General features: G+C 46.9%; 1 protein-coding gene and 1 long non-coding RNA gene across 3 annotated transcripts in view; both read right to left on the bottom strand.

Moving 5' to 3' along the window:
* The window catches only part of LOC105485029 (protein kinase C beta), a 381,756-nt gene that overhangs the window by 174,439 nt on the left and 189,668 nt on the right, over positions 1-17,649 (bottom strand). For both annotated transcript variants that reach the window (XM_011747190.3, XM_011747191.3), the window contains exons 4-5: positions 12,758-12,869; positions 9,482-9,610 (exon numbers count right to left, since the gene is read on the bottom strand). In XM_011747190.3, coding sequence (XP_011745492.1) covers positions 9,482-9,610; positions 12,758-12,869 — 241 coding nt within the window. The remainder of the gene's footprint in view (positions 1-9,481; positions 9,611-12,757; positions 12,870-17,649) is intronic.
* LOC139359848 (uncharacterized) lies at positions 815-8,806 on the bottom strand. The gene is made up of 2 exons (XR_011616353.1): positions 6,048-8,806; positions 815-5,846 (listed from the first exon to the last, which is right to left on the bottom strand). It is a non-coding gene; the product is annotated as an uncharacterized lncRNA (long non-coding RNA).

Below are 17,649 nucleotides of genomic sequence, written 5' to 3'. Positions count from 1 at the left end.
ATTTCTGTTCATTTTTCCTATTTGGAGATTTTTCTGTTTTTATTTTTCAAAAATTGCAGAAATGATATGTATCGCAATCAACCCGAGAAACATGTAATAAAAACTATAGAAACACGACACAATCCTCCTCCCCGCCACAGCCTCTTCACTCCCAATCCTGCTGTGATCTCAGTGTTTACAACCTGGTTGGTTGTAAACACCTTTCTTCACACATAGGTTATAAAATACACAAACGAAACTTCACACATGGGAGGTGTCTGTTGCTGTTGCTTATTTCTTCAAAATGAGATCATACTAAATGTATTTTTACGCAACCTAACCCTTTCACTTAACCATAGATGTTCCTCTAGTTCAAGGACTGCCAAATGTTTTCAGTAAAGGCCAGAGAACAAATATTTTACATTTTGCAGATTGTACAAGCTTTGTCACAACTACGCAGTGAATTCTGCCATTGTGTCACAAAAGCAGCCATAGACAATATGTAAATGAATGGATGTGGCTGTGTTCCAACAAAACTTTATTTAAAAAAACAGGCAGCAGGCCAGTTTGGCAACCTCTGTTTTAGATCAATATCTGTAGCTCTAACCCATTGGTGTTTTGTTTTTAGCTATTTAGAATTTTTAGCACAAACTTTTAAATAATAAAAGTATAGGAAGTATAATATACCTATAGAAAAGGGTATAAATCACAATTTTACAGCTTGAATTCTCACAAAGGAAATTCACCTGTGTAACCAGTTCCCATATCAAAAATTAGAACATCACTAGTTCTACAGAATTCCCATATGCTCATTTTCTCATTTTAATTCAGTGTTTTCTTTTCTTTTCTTTTTTTTTTTTTTTTTGAGACAGAGTCTCACTCTGTCACCCAGGCTGTAGTGCAGCGACCTGATCTCTGTTCACTGCAAACTCCACCTGTGGGGTTCAAGCGATTCTCGTGTCTCACCCTCCAGAGCAGCTGGGATTACAGGCATGCACCACCACACTCAGCTAATTTTTTGGATTTTTTTTAGTAGAGACAGGGTTTCACCATGTTGGCCAGACTGGTTTCGAACTCCTGGCCTCAAGTGATCCACCCTCCTCAGCCTCCCAAAGTGCTGGGATTACAGGTGTGAGCCACCAAGCCTGGCCTAATTCAATGCTTCCAACAACTGCCTAGTATCACATAAGTATACCCCTTCATTAGGCTGATGTTTCATTTGCATCTCAAAGAAAACATGAATAAACATGCTTGTTCTAGACTTTATTTCTTCGCATGCTGGTGTTTCATTTTAAAAGAATAGATTTCCTAAAGGAAAACGTGAGAGTCAAAAGGTTCATATGTACACATACTTTAATAGACATTGCTGGACCACTATCCCCAAAGGCAGTCACAAGTCACAGCCCTGCAGGTCCCGGCAGTGCCCACTTCAATGCAATTCCTTAGACATTTGGGAGCAATGACTGCGCCCAGCACATCCTGAGGGCCTCAGACACTGGCCTGGCCTTGATAATTCTCATGAGACTTAAATGAGCAGGGAAGAAGAGAAGGAATATTGAATAGCAAGACATCAGCTTCCCTACATCTCCTCAGGTCCAGTATCCCAGAACTTCAGTGCCCGAGACACTCACCTCAACCTAACAAACTGATAGGCTTTGAAGGAAGGAGGGGCAAGAGACCCTTCCCCTGGCCTCACAGGGTGTGCAGACAACTGTCAGTCATACACTGAGAAAGACGGTAGATGTTCCATACACCGAGATATGATTTAACGGAACTTCTTCATTACAACAATACTTTAAAAAAGCAAAATAAGGCAGGTTTGTTGAGTTTTTAAAGACATTTGCTCTTCAATGAATACATAACAAAAAATTGTAAACAAGAATTTCCAATTTTCAAATTTTCTACTTTACTGCATTATAACTCCTCAAAAAAACAAACAAAAAAATTGAACAATTATTAAGTATGATGTCATCTAAGGGATCTTAAGTATAATGGACAACCCAATAGCCAGAGTTCATGGGTATGCACCGCGGTGTGTGGGGACATGAGGGCATTTCTCTGGTTCATACCTTCCCTTGGATCCTCAACAGCAGCTGTGACATCAAAAAAGAGAATTAATTTGATAAGGGTTAGAATGACGGAGTCATATGCATTTGTCAAAATTCAGCCATTGTACACTTAAGACATCACTGGGCACAGTGGCTCACATCTGTAATCCCAGCACTTTGGGAGGCCAAAGCGGGAGGATTGCTTGAACCATGGAGTTCAAGACCAGCCTGGGCAACATGGCAAAACCCCTCTCTACAAAACTACAAAAATTAGCCGAGGGTGGTGGCTCATGCCTGTAATCCCAGCTATTCTGTAGGCTGAGGTGGGAGAATCAATTGAGCCTGGGAGGTCAAGGCTGCAGTAAGCCATGATTACGCCACTACACTCCAGCTTGGGTGACAGAGTCAGACCCGGTCTCAAAAAAAAAAAAAAAAAAAAAAGATTTGTGTGTATCATTGTATGTACATTTCACCTCAAAAGTTAAAAAAAAAAAACCCTACAAGTACATTTTGAATGCTATTGATGTTGGGCATGCTGAAGTGTTTAGGGGAAATCGAATTGGTGTCTGCAGTTTACTTTGAAATGTGCCAAAAATAAGACAGATTGATGGATGGAGAGCGAGATGGATGGAAATATGATTAAGCAAGTGTGGAAAACGTTAATGACAGAATATAGGTGGTGGATAAATGAGTGTTTGCTGTAAAATTCTTTCAACTTAGTTCAAAATAAAGCCTTGGGAAAAAAATTACAAACCAATAATGTAAAAGGGAAGGGAGATCTACCAGAACTGGGCCCTATCCCCATCCCGTGTATGACCTGGAGAAGTAACCCCTTCTCTGGGCTTCAGTGAGCCCAACTGGTCTCTGCTGCACCTTCCATTATGAACAATGACAGTACTGTGGTTTTACAAATAGGGGCATCTGTTGAGAGAGCCTCTGAGGGGGAATGGCTTTGAAGGCAGAGACTGCCCCCTAGTGGGCCCTCGCAGCCTAGTTTATAATAATTTTCTGTCTCTGCAACTGACGCATGGCTGGGCAGTATTACACAAACCCCCACGACACAAGTTCACCTACATAACAAACCTGCACACGTATCCCCAAAATTCAAATAAAAGTTAAATAAAAAATAAATATTAAGCTATCTGGATTTTTTTTTCTTGTTTACATCGCCCTTTTTCTTCCCAGTTCTTTTTTTTTTTTTTTTTTTTTTTTTTTTTTTAGGCAGAGTCTCACTCTGTTGCCCAGGCTGGAGTGCTGTGGTGCGATCTCAGCTCACTGCAACCTTTGCCACCCAGGTTCAAGCGATTCTCCTGTCTCAGCCTCCCAAGTACTGGGATTACAGGCATCCACCACCACACCCGGCTAATTTTTGTATTTTTGGTAGAGACGGGGTTTCGCCATGTTGGCCAGGCTGGTCTTGAGCTCCTGATTTTAGGTGATCCAGCCGCCTCGGCCTCCCAAAGTGCTGGGATTACCAACGTGAGCTACCACACCCAGCCTCTTTGGTACTCTTTTTCTCTTGATGTGTGGATGTCAGATCTTAAGAAGGATTTAAATATCACAATATTGGGAGTACCTAAGTCTGTCAGGCAGATGTTTCAGTGTAAAAAGTTTCTGTATAACGCAATACAAAGGTAATATATATAAAGATAAATATAAAGATAATATAAAGGTAAGAATATCGAATGGGAGTTCCAAAGAGAAACATTTTAAAAAATGGTTATTTCTGCTTTTCCTTTTGGGAGATAGATATGAGGATGGACATGGCTAAGCATTTGGAGGTGGCTGTAATATAGATGGGAGTATAAATAATAGATGCCAGTTGTTATGTTGATAGGTAGATACTGAATTGAAAAAGGGTTGAATAAGATATTGTTGGCTGGGTGTGGTGGCTCACGCCTGTAATCCCAGCCCTTTGGGAGCCGAGGTGGGTGAATCATGAGGTCAGGAGATCGAGACCATCCTGGCTAACACAGTGAAACTCCATCTCTACCAAAAATACAAAAAAAGTTAGCTGGGCATGGTGGCACGCGCCTGAAGTCCCAGCTACTTGGGAGGCTGAGGCAGGAGAATCGCTTGAACCTGGGAGGCGGAGGTTGCAGTGATCTGAGATTGCACCACTGCACTCCAGTCTGGGTGACAGAGCAAGACTCCGTCTCAATAAAAAATATATATATATTGCTGCGTGTATGAACACACAGGCTTCATAAACCTTGCAAGCATTTTACAACTCTGATCTGGACATTGTATTGCCTGATCTCATGACACCTATGGGCATCACGATGTCAATATGGTTTCCTGGGATACTACAAATTCCACTGCTCCACGTCTTTTCTACATTGTCCAGGGAACAAGGGTGGTCATGACTGCAACAAACGGGTCTCAGTCCCAGTAACACTTGCTGTTGACCTTGGACCTGGTACTTAAGATTTTCTTCATGTTGTACCTCCCATAAGAATAATGGCATAAATTGGACAATCTGCTCACCTTCAGCTCCCGACTTCAGGAGGCACTGATCTGAGGACCATCTGTGAAAGCCTTGTATCTATCTATCAGGATCCTCCAGGGGTTTCTCATTCATACATACAGCCACTGAGTCCATAAATATTTAGTGATGCCTATCTTGCTAGGTGCTGAGAGTACAGTGGCAAGACACAGTCTTGCCCTCATGGAACTAATGCCTTGTGCGAGATGCAGAAACTAATCAAACCCAACATAAAATCACCCCTTTCACAAGGCCAAGCTCAAGTTACTATGAATGTCTACAAAAGGGGGAAGTCGGAGAAAGCTCATTAGATGGTGAAAATGAGCTGAGATCGAGAGGAAGAGTTAATTGCTAGTAAAAGAGAACATGGCAATGGCAAACATTCTAAACAGAGAACAGAACACACAGATGTCCTATAGTGTGTGGCGGTCTGCAGAGGACCAGGGATTAAAAGGGGGAGGAGACAGTGAATAAAGAATGAGACCGCCATATTAGATTTAGTCTGTTATAAAGACAATGGGAAACCATTGATGGGTTTTTTAAAAGGAGGAGAACTGATCAGATTTATTCTCATCTTGACCTGCCAAAACACTAAGAACAGATGTATGAGCTCAATTTCAGTAGCCAGGCAAGTTAGAAAACCTTTCACCTCTAGAGATGCTGAGATTTCCAAAGAGCGTATGACACTCAGGGCAAGCAGCAGTGTCCTGGGCTGGTGGTATCAGTGAAAAATCCTAATACTGACCATGCTTCTTGGGTCTGAATGAGGTGGGGCCATTCCATAAACACCACAAGGCCACTTCTGGCCTGGCACTGCTGGGAAGGACCCCACACAACCTTTAGTGCTCTCTACTCTCTGATCTGTCTGGCCAAGATCAAGGAGGAGGGGGCTGGAGTCCCAGCAATGAAACCACGAAGACAGTCAGGGGACCAAGGGAAACTTGAGTGTCCTGGATGCTGTTGGACCCTGCCCAGCTCCCCTCCATGCTGGCCAACGCACCCATCCCCTGAGTGTTGTGTGTGATGGCTGTTAATGGCTCACAGTTACCCCCATGTCCAGATAACTCCCCTCAACTGCACAGAAGCCTCCTCACCTGGGAGGTTACTCTACCTTCCCACCTCCATCCCCAGTAGCCTACAGCAGTGACTGACTATATTAGTCAGCTCAGGCTGTCATAATAGAATACCACAGATTGGGTGGCTTAAATAACAGACATTTATTTCTTTACAGTTCTGGAGGCTGGGAAGTCCAAGACTGAGGTACCAGCAGCTTCAATTCCTGGTAAGGACTCACTTCCTGGCTTGCAGATGGTCACCTTCTTGCTGTGTCCTGCCTTTGGTGGAGACAGAATGATCTCTCTTTCTTCGTCCTCTTAGAAATCCACAAATCCCATTATGAGGGCCCCACCCTCACGACCTCATCTAACCCTAGTTATCACCCAAAGGTCCCATAGCTCCAAATACTATCACACTGGGAGTGGGATTTTAAGACACAAATTTGGGGGAGACACAGTCATCCCATCGCACTGACTGACCTGGAACACGACAGACCAGCCCCCTCGCCTCAAGGTGGGACTGACTCTGTGCTACAGTGTTTAGTGGAAAATTCCGCCAGATACCAGGCTGAAGAAGACTTCGGCGGAGACCACACCCTCCCTGAGCTTTTTCCCTGTCCGAGGAAGGAAACATGGTTCCTTCACTTCTCTTTTCCCATGAGCAGCCCAATAAATCACTGGAGCAAAATCCCCATCTTGGCTCTATTTTTAGAGAACTTGGCCACAGCATCAGGGCTGTCTTCTACCGTCAATCAATCAACAAGCCCGTGCTGAGTACAGACTGTGCCCAGCATGGTGTATGGGCAATTGCAGGGCATTGTGACACGGGGCCAGAGGCCCAGGTGCTCATCCCTGCTCTGCATGTGACACTGGTCAGGGTATTCAGCCTTGCTGAGACTTCATTTTTCCTTCCAAAGATGGTACCAACACAGCCTTCCTTGGATGGTCCAATATCAAAGCACTTGGAAAAGCACACAGTGCTATTAAACTTCTTTATAGATTCGCCTGTCCTGAACATCCCAAAGAAATGAAATCCTACAATATGCCAGAGTCTCTCCATGTTTGCCAGGCTGGTCTTGAACTCCTAGCCTCAAGCAATCCTTCTGTCTTGGCCTCCCAAAGTGCTGGGATTACAGGTGTGAGGCACCACACCTGGCTTGTTTGTTTGTTTGTTTTTCTTGTTTCTGTTTTTGTTTTATGAGATGGAGTCTCACTCTGTCACCCAGGCTGGAGTGCAGTGGTGCAATCTTAGCTCACTGCAACCTCCGCCTCCTGGGCTCAAGTGATCAGGAGCTCCTGCCTCAGCCTCACGAGTAGCTGGGATTACAGGCATGCACCACCACACCTGGCTAATTTTTTGTATTTTTAGTAGAGATGTGGTTTCCACATGTTGCCCAGGCTGACTCCTGAGTTCAAGTGATCCACCCACCTTGGTCTTCCAAAATGCTGGGATTACAGCGAGCCACTGTGCCTCGCCTATTGCTTTTTTTCTTTTTCTTTTTTCTTTTCTTTTCTTTTCTTTTCTTTTTAAGTCTTGTGTTAAGCCATCCAGTCTGTGGTATTTTGTTATGGCAGCCATAGCAAATGGATACACCTCCTACCAGTGTGTCCTGAGAATCAGGGGCTTGTGATCCAGGCTCTCGAAGGTCACAGCATATCTATGATTAAGGGGGAAGACTTTGACCTTGAACTTGAAGAACTATTGTACTATACCACATCGGAACAAAGACTCCCTAAGGAATGCCCATAAGAGGTGCCCTACCCAAACCACAAAAGGAATAAATATGGTAGAGGGCATAGAGAATAAATATGGTGGAGGGCAGAGAGAATAAATATGGTGGAGGGCATAGAGAATAAATACGGTGGAGGGCATAGAGAAGCGAAACTAAACTAAAAAGGAACCTAGTCTATAGTACTTTTGAGTGAAACAGACCTAGGTGAGGAAGTGTGTTTTCTGATGGATAGAATGATAATAACTTACCTCATTTGAGTTGTTGAAAAAACATCAATCAGATACTGCCTCTAAGTGCTTTTCACAATGATTAACACATTTTTAAAACTCAACACATGTCAGCTATTGTTTTATTATTACCGCGAATGGTGTGAGCTCTTGGAGTATAACTTCTCTGAGCCATGGCTTCTTTGTTCATAAAACAAGAGCAATAGAAGATCGGGTGCAGTGACTCACAGCTATAATCCCAGCACTTTGGGAGGCCGAGGTAGGCTGATCACTTGAGGTCAGGAGTTCTAGACTAGCCTGGCCAACATGGTGAAACCCCGTCTCTACTAAAAATACAAATATTAGCCAGGAGTGGTGGTGTGCGCCTGTAATCCCATCTACTCAGGAGGCTGAGGCAGGAGAATCGCTTGAACCCGGGAGGTGGAGGTTCCAGTGAGCAGAGTATTTGGCAGGAGGCGGCTGTGGTAGGCACCACTGCACTCCGGCCTGGGCGACAGATGGAGTCTCCATCTCAAACAAAAATAATAGAGATTTTGCAATGTTGTGAAGATGGAAAAAAATAATATGTAAGGTTTAGAGCACCGCACATTCCATGTGATCCATAAATGTTGCGGCCTTCAGTCATGCTTTGGAATGAGTGTAGTTCCCAGAGAATGACACCAGAGGGAAGCAGAGTCTTATTTTTGTCTCACCAGCATCAGGACCCTTAGACAATCGGTGGGGAAAACTGGCTTCTCTTGAACCTGCAACTGCAGGATTTCCCCTGGGGGCCCCCAAGCATCCCACTGGGAAGCAGACAACCACTTGGAGAAAAACATAATGATGCAATGGATTGCACATTTTCTAAAATCTCACTGGGCTTCACAAAATCTCAAGTTTAAAAGAATGATATTGTACAGGGATAAGTATTTTTCAGCTTTCACAGTTTACGTAAAGCCCCTCCCCAACCCAGGGCCCAGCACATCAGAGCTACTGAACCAGTCTGAGGCCTCAGAAACAGACGCATTTTTGCAAAATTAATCTCTTCCACAATCAATTTCCTGAGTTACTAATTCATAAACCCTTGTTTATAATCATTAGATATATAAAGTCAATAGCAGTTTGTCACCAGCCTTCGAGAAGAAATTTCTGCGAAGTTTTAGCTCCACTCCCAGCCGGCTCAGTGCCGGTTACACCGGGGCTTATGGCTGAGTATTCCTCAAGCCAGTGCAGCTGAGTTCCAATTTTGCTTGAACTTCTCACATCAGAGCCAAGTATATCTTGAATGCTGGGATAAATGAGTGACAGCCCCGCCCCCGCCCCCCACCCCCCGCCACCAGCCCCTCCTCTCACTGCATCTCCCAGCAGATTGTACCATCCTGCTTTCTAATTATCATGAAATATTTTAGACATGCAGAAAGTATAGTGAATAATAAAATTACAGCAGAGCCACCGTCAGGTTCAAGAAATACATCTTTCAAATGTGTGGAAAGTCCCTGAATTGCACCCTCCAACCCCCTCCTTCCCAAGATATTATATTCTCCAAATTTGCTGTTTATCATCAAGACTCCATATTTCCTGCTGGAAAAGCTTGGGGAAGAAGCAAGCTTCCGTTCTCTGCTACCTGAGTGAAGGAAACGCAACTACCCACTCCAAAAGATAACTGTAAAAAACAGTGGGAAATGAGGAGAGCAGGGAAGTGGAGGATCCTGGAAGTTAGAAGTCCAAGGAACTCAGACATCTCCTCTCTGAACCCAACCTAGCCTGGGGTGCTGAAGGACGTAGCTTTAAGAGTATACAGTTTCTAAAGACCCCCCTGCTGCCGTGAGGGGCTGCCGTGGGCAGGGCAGGGGACAGAAGCAGTGCCACATCCTCTCCCCAGTCCCTGGACTGCCCCACCCCTCCACCTTCCTCCCCTCCTCAATCACACAGGTCAAGCAAGGTCAGGAACCAGTGGAGCCCCAGGGTCACCTACCGAGGACGATGAGAACATCCCTGTCAATGTGGGCCTGGATGTAGATGCGGCCGCGGCGCTCCGTGTGGTCCGTGCCACAGAGGCTGGGGACGTTCATCACGCAGCGCTTGTGCACGTTCATCATGCAGGCTGTGAGGGCAGAGAGAGGGGATGCTGCTTAGGCTGGCCCAGGCTGGGGGCTGCAGACATCTGTCCCACCCAGGACCACTGAGTCCTTCCTGTTCCCCTCCTTTGAGGCAGCTGAGAAATCACCAGCCTGGTTGAGACCAACTTGCCTGCCAAGATCTCATCAGAAGGGCTTCTCCAACTCTTCCCCCTGAACCCTGATGGGTAAAGGAGGTACTTGTCTGTTCCCCACCCAAGGCCAAGGGTGCAGCCTGAAGCAAACACACCCCACACCCCTGAAGGCTCTGAAGCCTGAGTCACCAACTTCAATGCTCACAGGCTGGCTGGCCACATGAGTGAGGAAAGCTAAGGGGATGGTGGCAACTTGGCCAAGTAGGGAACAGGGCAGCAACATTTCCCATTTCTCAGCATATGCAGGAATCTCGATGTGTATGCGACAGCTCTGATTTTAAAATATTGACAGCTAATAGGTTGGGTTCCCTGGAAAGAGTCTGAGATGGGGAGTTTAGGGCACAAGGTTTTTAGGGAGTGCTCTTGGGAAGAGAAGTTAGCTTGCCATGTGGATGCAAGCAAAGCTGATGTGAAGGGGAGCCCAGAGCTGAGATGATCCTTCAAAGCTGTTCCAAACTGAGACCAGAGGGCTGGGCACTGCAATCATCCAGTCGCCCTGGAAGGGGCATTACCTTGGGCAATTATGCAGGATGGGGCACCACTATGAACCCACAGCTAGGGGATGGGGTGGGACGCTGAAGAAGGGGTCTGGGCTGACCATAGTGTCCACCACAACTAATTACAAGGAAAAAGATTTAGAGCAAGAGCAGGGTGGATGAAATGTGCCTGTAAGCTGAATTTGGCCTGTAGCCGTCTCTCATGTTATAGGATATCCACTCCCTCTGCGCATTCCTCTGTAGAGTATCTGTCTATTTCAACGTGGTGGGTGACTTCCCCTAGGTCCTGAGCAACAATGCCCCGCTCCAGGAAGGTGTGCCAGGAACCCAGGATTCTCCAGGGGGACACTAGTTCCAACTGGAGAAGGCAGGAGAGGTCAAGTCACCCCATGGGCCCCAATTTCAAGGTATCTGGGGGCAAGGGACCCTTCTCAGACCACCCAATTCCCAGGAGGAGGCAGGCCTATTACAAAAACTGGAAATGAGTTGTGGGGAGGGAAGGGAGAGCCCTCTGGGACCCGAGCACCAGGCTGAGCTCCCACCCACCACTGTCTTTGAGGCAGGGGCATTGCCCCTACATTAGGGCCCCATGTGTGGTAAGAGGAGCTGGTGTCCTGCAGGCAGAAGGCTCCAGCTTCACTGTCCCCCTGCGGCCCTCACCATGTTTCTGTGTCTGTCTCACTGTTCCCACATTGCTGCATGTCTCTTGTCTCTGCTGTCCCACTTCTGCACGTGTCTCACTGCCTTGGCCACATTTGTGAATCGGTCTGTTCCACTCTCTGCACTTGCCTCTGGCCTCTTTGTCTCTCGCCTTCTCTGGCTGTGTCTCTCTGCCTCTCTCTCTCTCCTCTGTGGCTCTCCATGTGTGCTTCTGTCTCTGTCTCTGGTCTCTCCATCTCTACACCTCTGCATGAGCCTTGTGTGAGGGCATCTCTGTCTGTGTCCACACCAATCGTTTTATCTTTTCTTCTTCTTCTTTGAGAGTCTAGCTCTGTCACCCAGGCTGGAGTACAGTGGCGTGATCTCGGCTCTCTGCAACCTCCGCTTCCCAGGTTCAAGCGATTCTCCTGCCTCAGCCTCCCGCGTAGCTGGGATTACAGGCGCCCACCATCTCTCCCAGCTAATTTTTGTATTTTTAGTAGAGATGGGGTTTTGCCATGTTGGTCAAGCTGGTCTCGAACTCCTGACCTCAGGTGATCCACCCGCCTCAGCCTCCCAAAGTGTTAGGATTACAGGAGTGAACCATCGCACCTGGCTTATCTGTTGGTCTGTGTGTCTGCCTGTCCCTCCTTTTGCCTGAATCTCTAGCTGAGTTTCTCTGCAGCTTCCACACCCCACATTCCTCCCTGTGTTAGGGTTGCATGTGTCCATCTTTCCCCTGCATCTGTCTCTGTCTATGCGTGTGTGTTTCTTATTGTCTCTCTTGCCCTCTACCACCCTTATTCACCCTCACACTCCTCTCTGTCACTCTCTGCCCTGTGATTTTCTCCCTCTGTCCTCTGAGCCTCAGGACCCTTGTGACAGGGGTAGCACCAGCCTCATGACTGCCCAGCCTGCTGCAGACCAACAGGCCTGTGGGAACCACTAGCACCTCCAGCCTCCCTGTAGCTTTGTGGCCATAGCTCTCAAAGCCTGTCTGCTCCCCTGCCCCATAGGCCATCTGGGCCTTGGCCTCATAAAGAGGAGTCCCACCCCATCTGCCTTTCCTACCACATCCTGGCCAGAGAATGACGCTCTCTTTCCTCCTCCAGCACAAACTTGTGGGTGCTGCAAGGGCCACAGGTCTTCTCCATGCAAAGAATGCATCAGCCCCACATCTCAATGCTGAAAACAGTGGTGACGCATGGCTGCAGAAATGCCCATGATTTGCTCATGCCTCCAGGTGTCAACAGCCATGGACTGTCCCTTCCCACACTGTGACTGTGCATCTCACATGCCACTTGCTTTGACCAGTGGATCAGGAGCAAACAGACACAAGTAGAGACTTGAAGTGTGTCTGCAATGGGGCTTGCCCTCCTGAGGAACTCAGGACCCTGTGACCTCCATGCATGCAAATCCAGCCTAGCCTACTGAGGAGGAAAGACACGTGGCCTGGTCATCTCCATCACCCAGATGACAGCCAGCCATCCTGCCGGACATGTGAGTGAGGCCACCGAGGCCCAGATAGCTCCCAGCCCACCTCCCCCTGCTAATCCACCATGAAGCATGAGTTCATGCTTTATAGACATGCATGACATCGTCTGAGGCCAGCCCAGATTCAAAGGACTGCCTTGCAGAGTCATGAGCTAAAAAAATGTTAATTGTCTTCAGCCACAGTGTTTTGGGGTGGGAGGATCGTTATGCAGCAACAGACAACTGGTACACCAGCCCCAACCAGGATGGAGGGAATGTGTGGCACACCTGGACCCCAAACCAAGAGGAAGCAGCCCCTTCCCATTGCTTCTGCCATCAGCAGATGCCCCCAGAGAGAAAAAGTACTTACTGTCACATTTCATCCCCTGGTGGATGAGTCCATACAGCAGTGACCCACAGTGGTCACAAAACGTGGGACTGGAGTACGTGTGGATCTTAAACTTGTGTTTGCTCCGGGGATCCTGGAGCCAAGAGAAACAACAGAAGGAGCCAGCGTCAGTGGACCATGCCAAGGGTTCACCCTACATCGAGAGGCACTGGAGAACTCAACAGGGACTGCACTTGGTCCCCAGAGGTCATTGTACCTGTTGGGACCATTGCTGGAGCCCTGTGCCCAGACATGGTGCTGGATAAATAGTTGTAGAAGGAACGAAGGATAAAGACAGCTGACTGCTCCCTTTGCAGCCCCATGCACACTCACCCCGCCTGCAAACCTCCATCTGGCCCTGCCTGGGAACCCAACCTACAGGCTCCTGCCTGTAGCAGGGACTCCAGAGATGGGAAAACAAAGCGACAGACACATCATCTAAACAGGGCTCCCGACTTTTCTTTCTCGCCACTTTTATTCTCCAAGCATGCTTCTGCAGTGATCAAAAACCCAAGTCTGGATGTGAAACCTCCCTGCTTAGAGACCACTGTCAGCTCCTCATCACTGACAGAATAAAGTTCAAAGCCTGATGGACAGTCCGTAAGTTGTGGCAGAGACTGCTGGTTTCCCACCAATATCCATTCTTCCCTTTAATAGTCGAACCCTCGAGTTTTAGCAGAGAGCATGGCTATCCAGATAGAGGCCACATTTCCCAGCATCTCTTGCAGCTTGGTGTGGCCATGGTGCTGAGTTGCAGCCAATGGGATGTGTGTGCTCCAGGGCCATTCCCTTCAAATGGAAACGCATACTTCCTTGCTCCTTTCCCTCTTCCCACTGGTTCAAAGATGGTGGGAACTGGAAGTGACCACCCTGGACCCAAACTTAGAGCCACAAGGGGGAAGGACAAAAGCACCCTACCAGCCTTGAATTTTGTCCCTTTGGGTTGACCCCTGAGAGAAAAACCTAATTTCTGCCTTGTTGAAGTCACTATATTTTGGGGGCTATATCTCACAGAAGCTTACATAATTTCCTAATCAATAAATATGCCTGGCAGTGCAGGGCAGTGGTAAAAGGCAGACTTGGATAAACTTCCTGGGCTCTAAGCCTTGTGACTTTGAGCAAGTTATTTAACGGTTGTTTATTTTCTTTTGTTTTTTAAGAGACAGGGTTTTGCTCTGTCACCCAGGCTGGAGTGGAGTGGCACGATTATAGCTCACTGGAGCCTCGACTTCCTCGGCTCAAGTGATTCTCCTGCCTCAGCTTCCTGAGTAGCTGGGACTACAGGTGCATGCAACTATGCCAATTGTTTTTTTTGGAGATGGAGTTTTGCTCTTTTCACACGGGCTGGAGTGCAGTGGCACAATCTCGGCTCACTGCAACCTCTGTCTCCTGGGTTTAAGTGATTCTCCTGTCTCAAACTCCCGAGTAACTGGGACTACAGGTGTGCACCCCCATGCCCGGCTAATTGTGTGTATTTTTAATAGAGATGGGGTTTCACCATGGTGGCCAGGTTGATCTTGAACTCCTATCCTCAGGTGATCCACCTCCCTTGGCCGCCCAAAGTGCTGGGATTACAGGAACAAGCTACTGTGCCAGGCCTGCCCAGCTAATTTTTAAAATTTTTTTTGTAGAGAGGGCTTCTTGTTATGTTGCCCATGCTGGTTCAAATTCCTGGTCTCAAATGATCCTCCTGCCTCAGCCTCCCAGATTGATGGGACTACAGGTGCACACCACCATGCCCGGCTAATTTGATCTTTTTGTGCTTCAGTTTCCCTATCTGTAAAATGCTGATGGTGCTAGTGCTCTGCTTATAAGACTGTTGGGAAGCATAAATGAATGAATCTGTCTAGAGATCTTAGAACCACCTGGAACATAGCAAGCAGCATAAGCTTTTGCATGATTGTTATTACTACTTGTCCAAGGTGATCTCCAGCTAAGCCCCTCCTCCCACCCACCCACATGTGCACGTACTATGTACATTCTCAGCACTCAGGGCGCACCCCCACTCCCAAACAGGCCTTAGGCCTTCGTAAGCCTTTGGCTCTGCATTTCTCTTTCTTCTTCAAGAGATTCTTTCTTCACAGAATCGGTTTTAGTTCAAGAGAACTCTTTCTGTAAAAGTTGCTTTCTCTGTTGTGTATTGCAGGCCAGGTACAGTGTCTCACACCTGTAGCCCCAACACTTTGAGAGGCCAAGATGGGAGGATCGCTCAAGGCCAGGAGTTCAAGACCAGCCTGGGCAATATAGTAAGACCCCCATTTCTACAAAAATAAAAAATTAGCCAGGTGTGGTGGCACATGCCTGTAGTCACAGCTACTCAGGAGATTGAAGTGGGAAGATCACTTGAGCCCAGGAATTTAAGGCTACGTGTGAGCATGGTTGCATCACTGCACTCCAGCCTGGGCAAGAGAGCAAGACCCTCCTTCTCTTTAAAAAAAAAAAAAAAAAGTACATGGCAGAAGTTAATAACTTGGGCCTCAGGATCCAACCCTGGGCTGATCTGACACCCTAGCCAGGTACATGCTACCCGTTTCTTCCTTCCTTCATTCATACATTCGTATGTATTTATTGATGCTGCCACAGATGCTTCCTTTAAAATTTGATTCTAATAACAGTGACAGAAAATGAAAATGTAAGCAAATAAACAGATACACGACATAGACATTCTTTTGTGTGCTGTGAATGTGATGAGTGTTTCTCCTAAGGAAACTGTTTCTTTTCAAAATTTGAAATAATTCCATACTGTATTATTCTGCTTTCATACTGCTATAAAGAACTGCCCGAGATTGGGTAATTCATATAGGAAAGTGATTTAATTGACTAACAGCCAATTTTCTTGAAGTGCCGAGCGAAGGGGGACAAGCCCCTTATAAAACCATCAGATCGCGTGAGAACTCACTCACTATCACGAGAACAACATGGGGGAAATGGCCCCCAGGATTCAATTGCCTCCACCTGACCTCTCCCTTGACACATGTGGATTACGAGGATTACAATTCAAGATGAGATTTGGGTGGGGACACAAAGGCTAACCATATCACATAACTACCAGAGTTGCTAAACTTTTGGAAAACTAAAACCAATGATATCAAGTGTTAGTGAGGAAAGAACATAAACTGGAACTCTCCTAGGACCCAGGAATCCTATTTTTCGGTGAAATGAAAACATCCAGGCCGGGCACAGTGGCTCACGCCTGTATCCCAGCACTTTGGGAGGCCGAGGAGGGCAGATCACTTGAGATCAGGAGTTCGAGACCAGCCTGGCCAACACAGAGGAATCCCGTCTCTATTAAAAATACAAAAATTAGCCAAGTGTGGTGGCACATGCCTGTAGTCGCAGCTACTTGGGAGGCTGGGGCATGAGAATCACTTGAACCTAGGAGGTGGAGGTTGCAGTGAGCCAAGATCGTGCCACTGCACTCCAGCCTGGGCAACAGAGCAGGGGGAAAAAGAAAAAAGAAAAAACCATATCCATACATGAAGGTTCATAACCACCTTATTTATAATAGCCCAGAACTGGAAACGATCCAAATGTTGTTCAACGTGTGAATGGATACAGTGTGAGGCATCCACACAGTGGAATACTTTTCAGCAGTAAAAAGGAATGAACTACTGGTACACGCAGCAGCATTCACGAACCTCAAAAGCATTCTGGTAAAACACAGATGTCCAACACAAAAGGCTACACACTGTGTGGTTCCATTTCTAAATGTCCTGAAAAACACAAAACTATGGGGACAGAAAACACCAGTGGTTAAAAGGGGCTGGAGGTGGAAAGGGAATTAACGACAAAGAGGCAGATGCAGGAACTTTTTTGTTTTGGATATTGGAGTGGTCTCTATATTAACTGTGATGAATTTTACTTTATATTTTTAAAAGTGAATTTGCAGCCTGGCGCAGTGGCTCACACCTGTAATCCCAGCACTTTGGGAGGCCGAGGTGGGTGGATCACCTGAGGTCAGGAGTTTGAGAGCAGCCTGATCAACATGGTGAAATCCTGTCTCTACTAAAAATAAAAAAATTAGCTGGGCATGGTGGCCCGCCTGTAGTCCCAGCTACTTGGGAGGCTGAGATAGAAGAATTGCTTAAACCCGAAATCACGCCACTGCACTCCAGCCTGGGTGACAGAGCGAAACTCCGTCTCAAAAAAAAAAGAAAAAAGAAAAAAGTGATTTTTGCTAGACACAGTAGCTCATGCCTGCAATTCCAACACTTTAGGAGGCCAAGGTTGGAGGACTTCTTGAGCTTGAACCCAGGACTTTGAGACCAGCCTGGGCAACAGTGAGACCCTGTCTCTACCATATGTATGTATTAAAGCCAGGCATAGTGGTGCATGCCTGTAGTTTTAGCTACTAAAGAGGCCAAAGTGGGAGGATCACTTGAGCCCAGGAGTTCAAGGCTGCAGTGAGCTATGATCAGGCCACTGCACTCCAGCATGGGTGGTGTCTCAAAAAAAATTTAAAAAGTGACTTTTACCACAGGAAACGTATATCTCAATAAACCTGGCTGAAGAATCCTCAGCCACTGCAGGCTTTGGTTGCTTCCTATCTTCTTAATCAGCTATGAAGTTTCACGACACTCCCACCCTCTGCAGTCAGCAGATGAAGTACTGGTCCTTGCAGAGCTCTGGACAGCCAAGTTTGAGAGGCGAGGTCTGCTCTGCTTTGACCAGTGGGACGCCGTAGTGCTCTCAGTTGCAGAAGGACCCCAGTAATCACCCGTCCTGCTCAAAGATTGACGTGCTGTCCTAGTAACAACAACAGGGCTTGGAAATCCCAAGACAAAAACGAAGGGCTCCTTTTTGGCAGGTTAACCAGCCATGTCTCTATCTCTGGACAATGAGACTAACTGAATACATACGGTTCCTCTAAGAGT

This window comes from Macaca nemestrina, chromosome 18 (genome assembly GCF_043159975.1).
Source record: "Macaca nemestrina isolate mMacNem1 chromosome 18, mMacNem.hap1, whole genome shotgun sequence".
NCBI lineage: Eukaryota > Metazoa > Chordata > Mammalia > Primates > Cercopithecidae > Macaca > Macaca nemestrina.
Note: the sequence above shows the minus strand (reverse complement) of the source record. Positions and strands in the feature narration are given on the sequence as shown.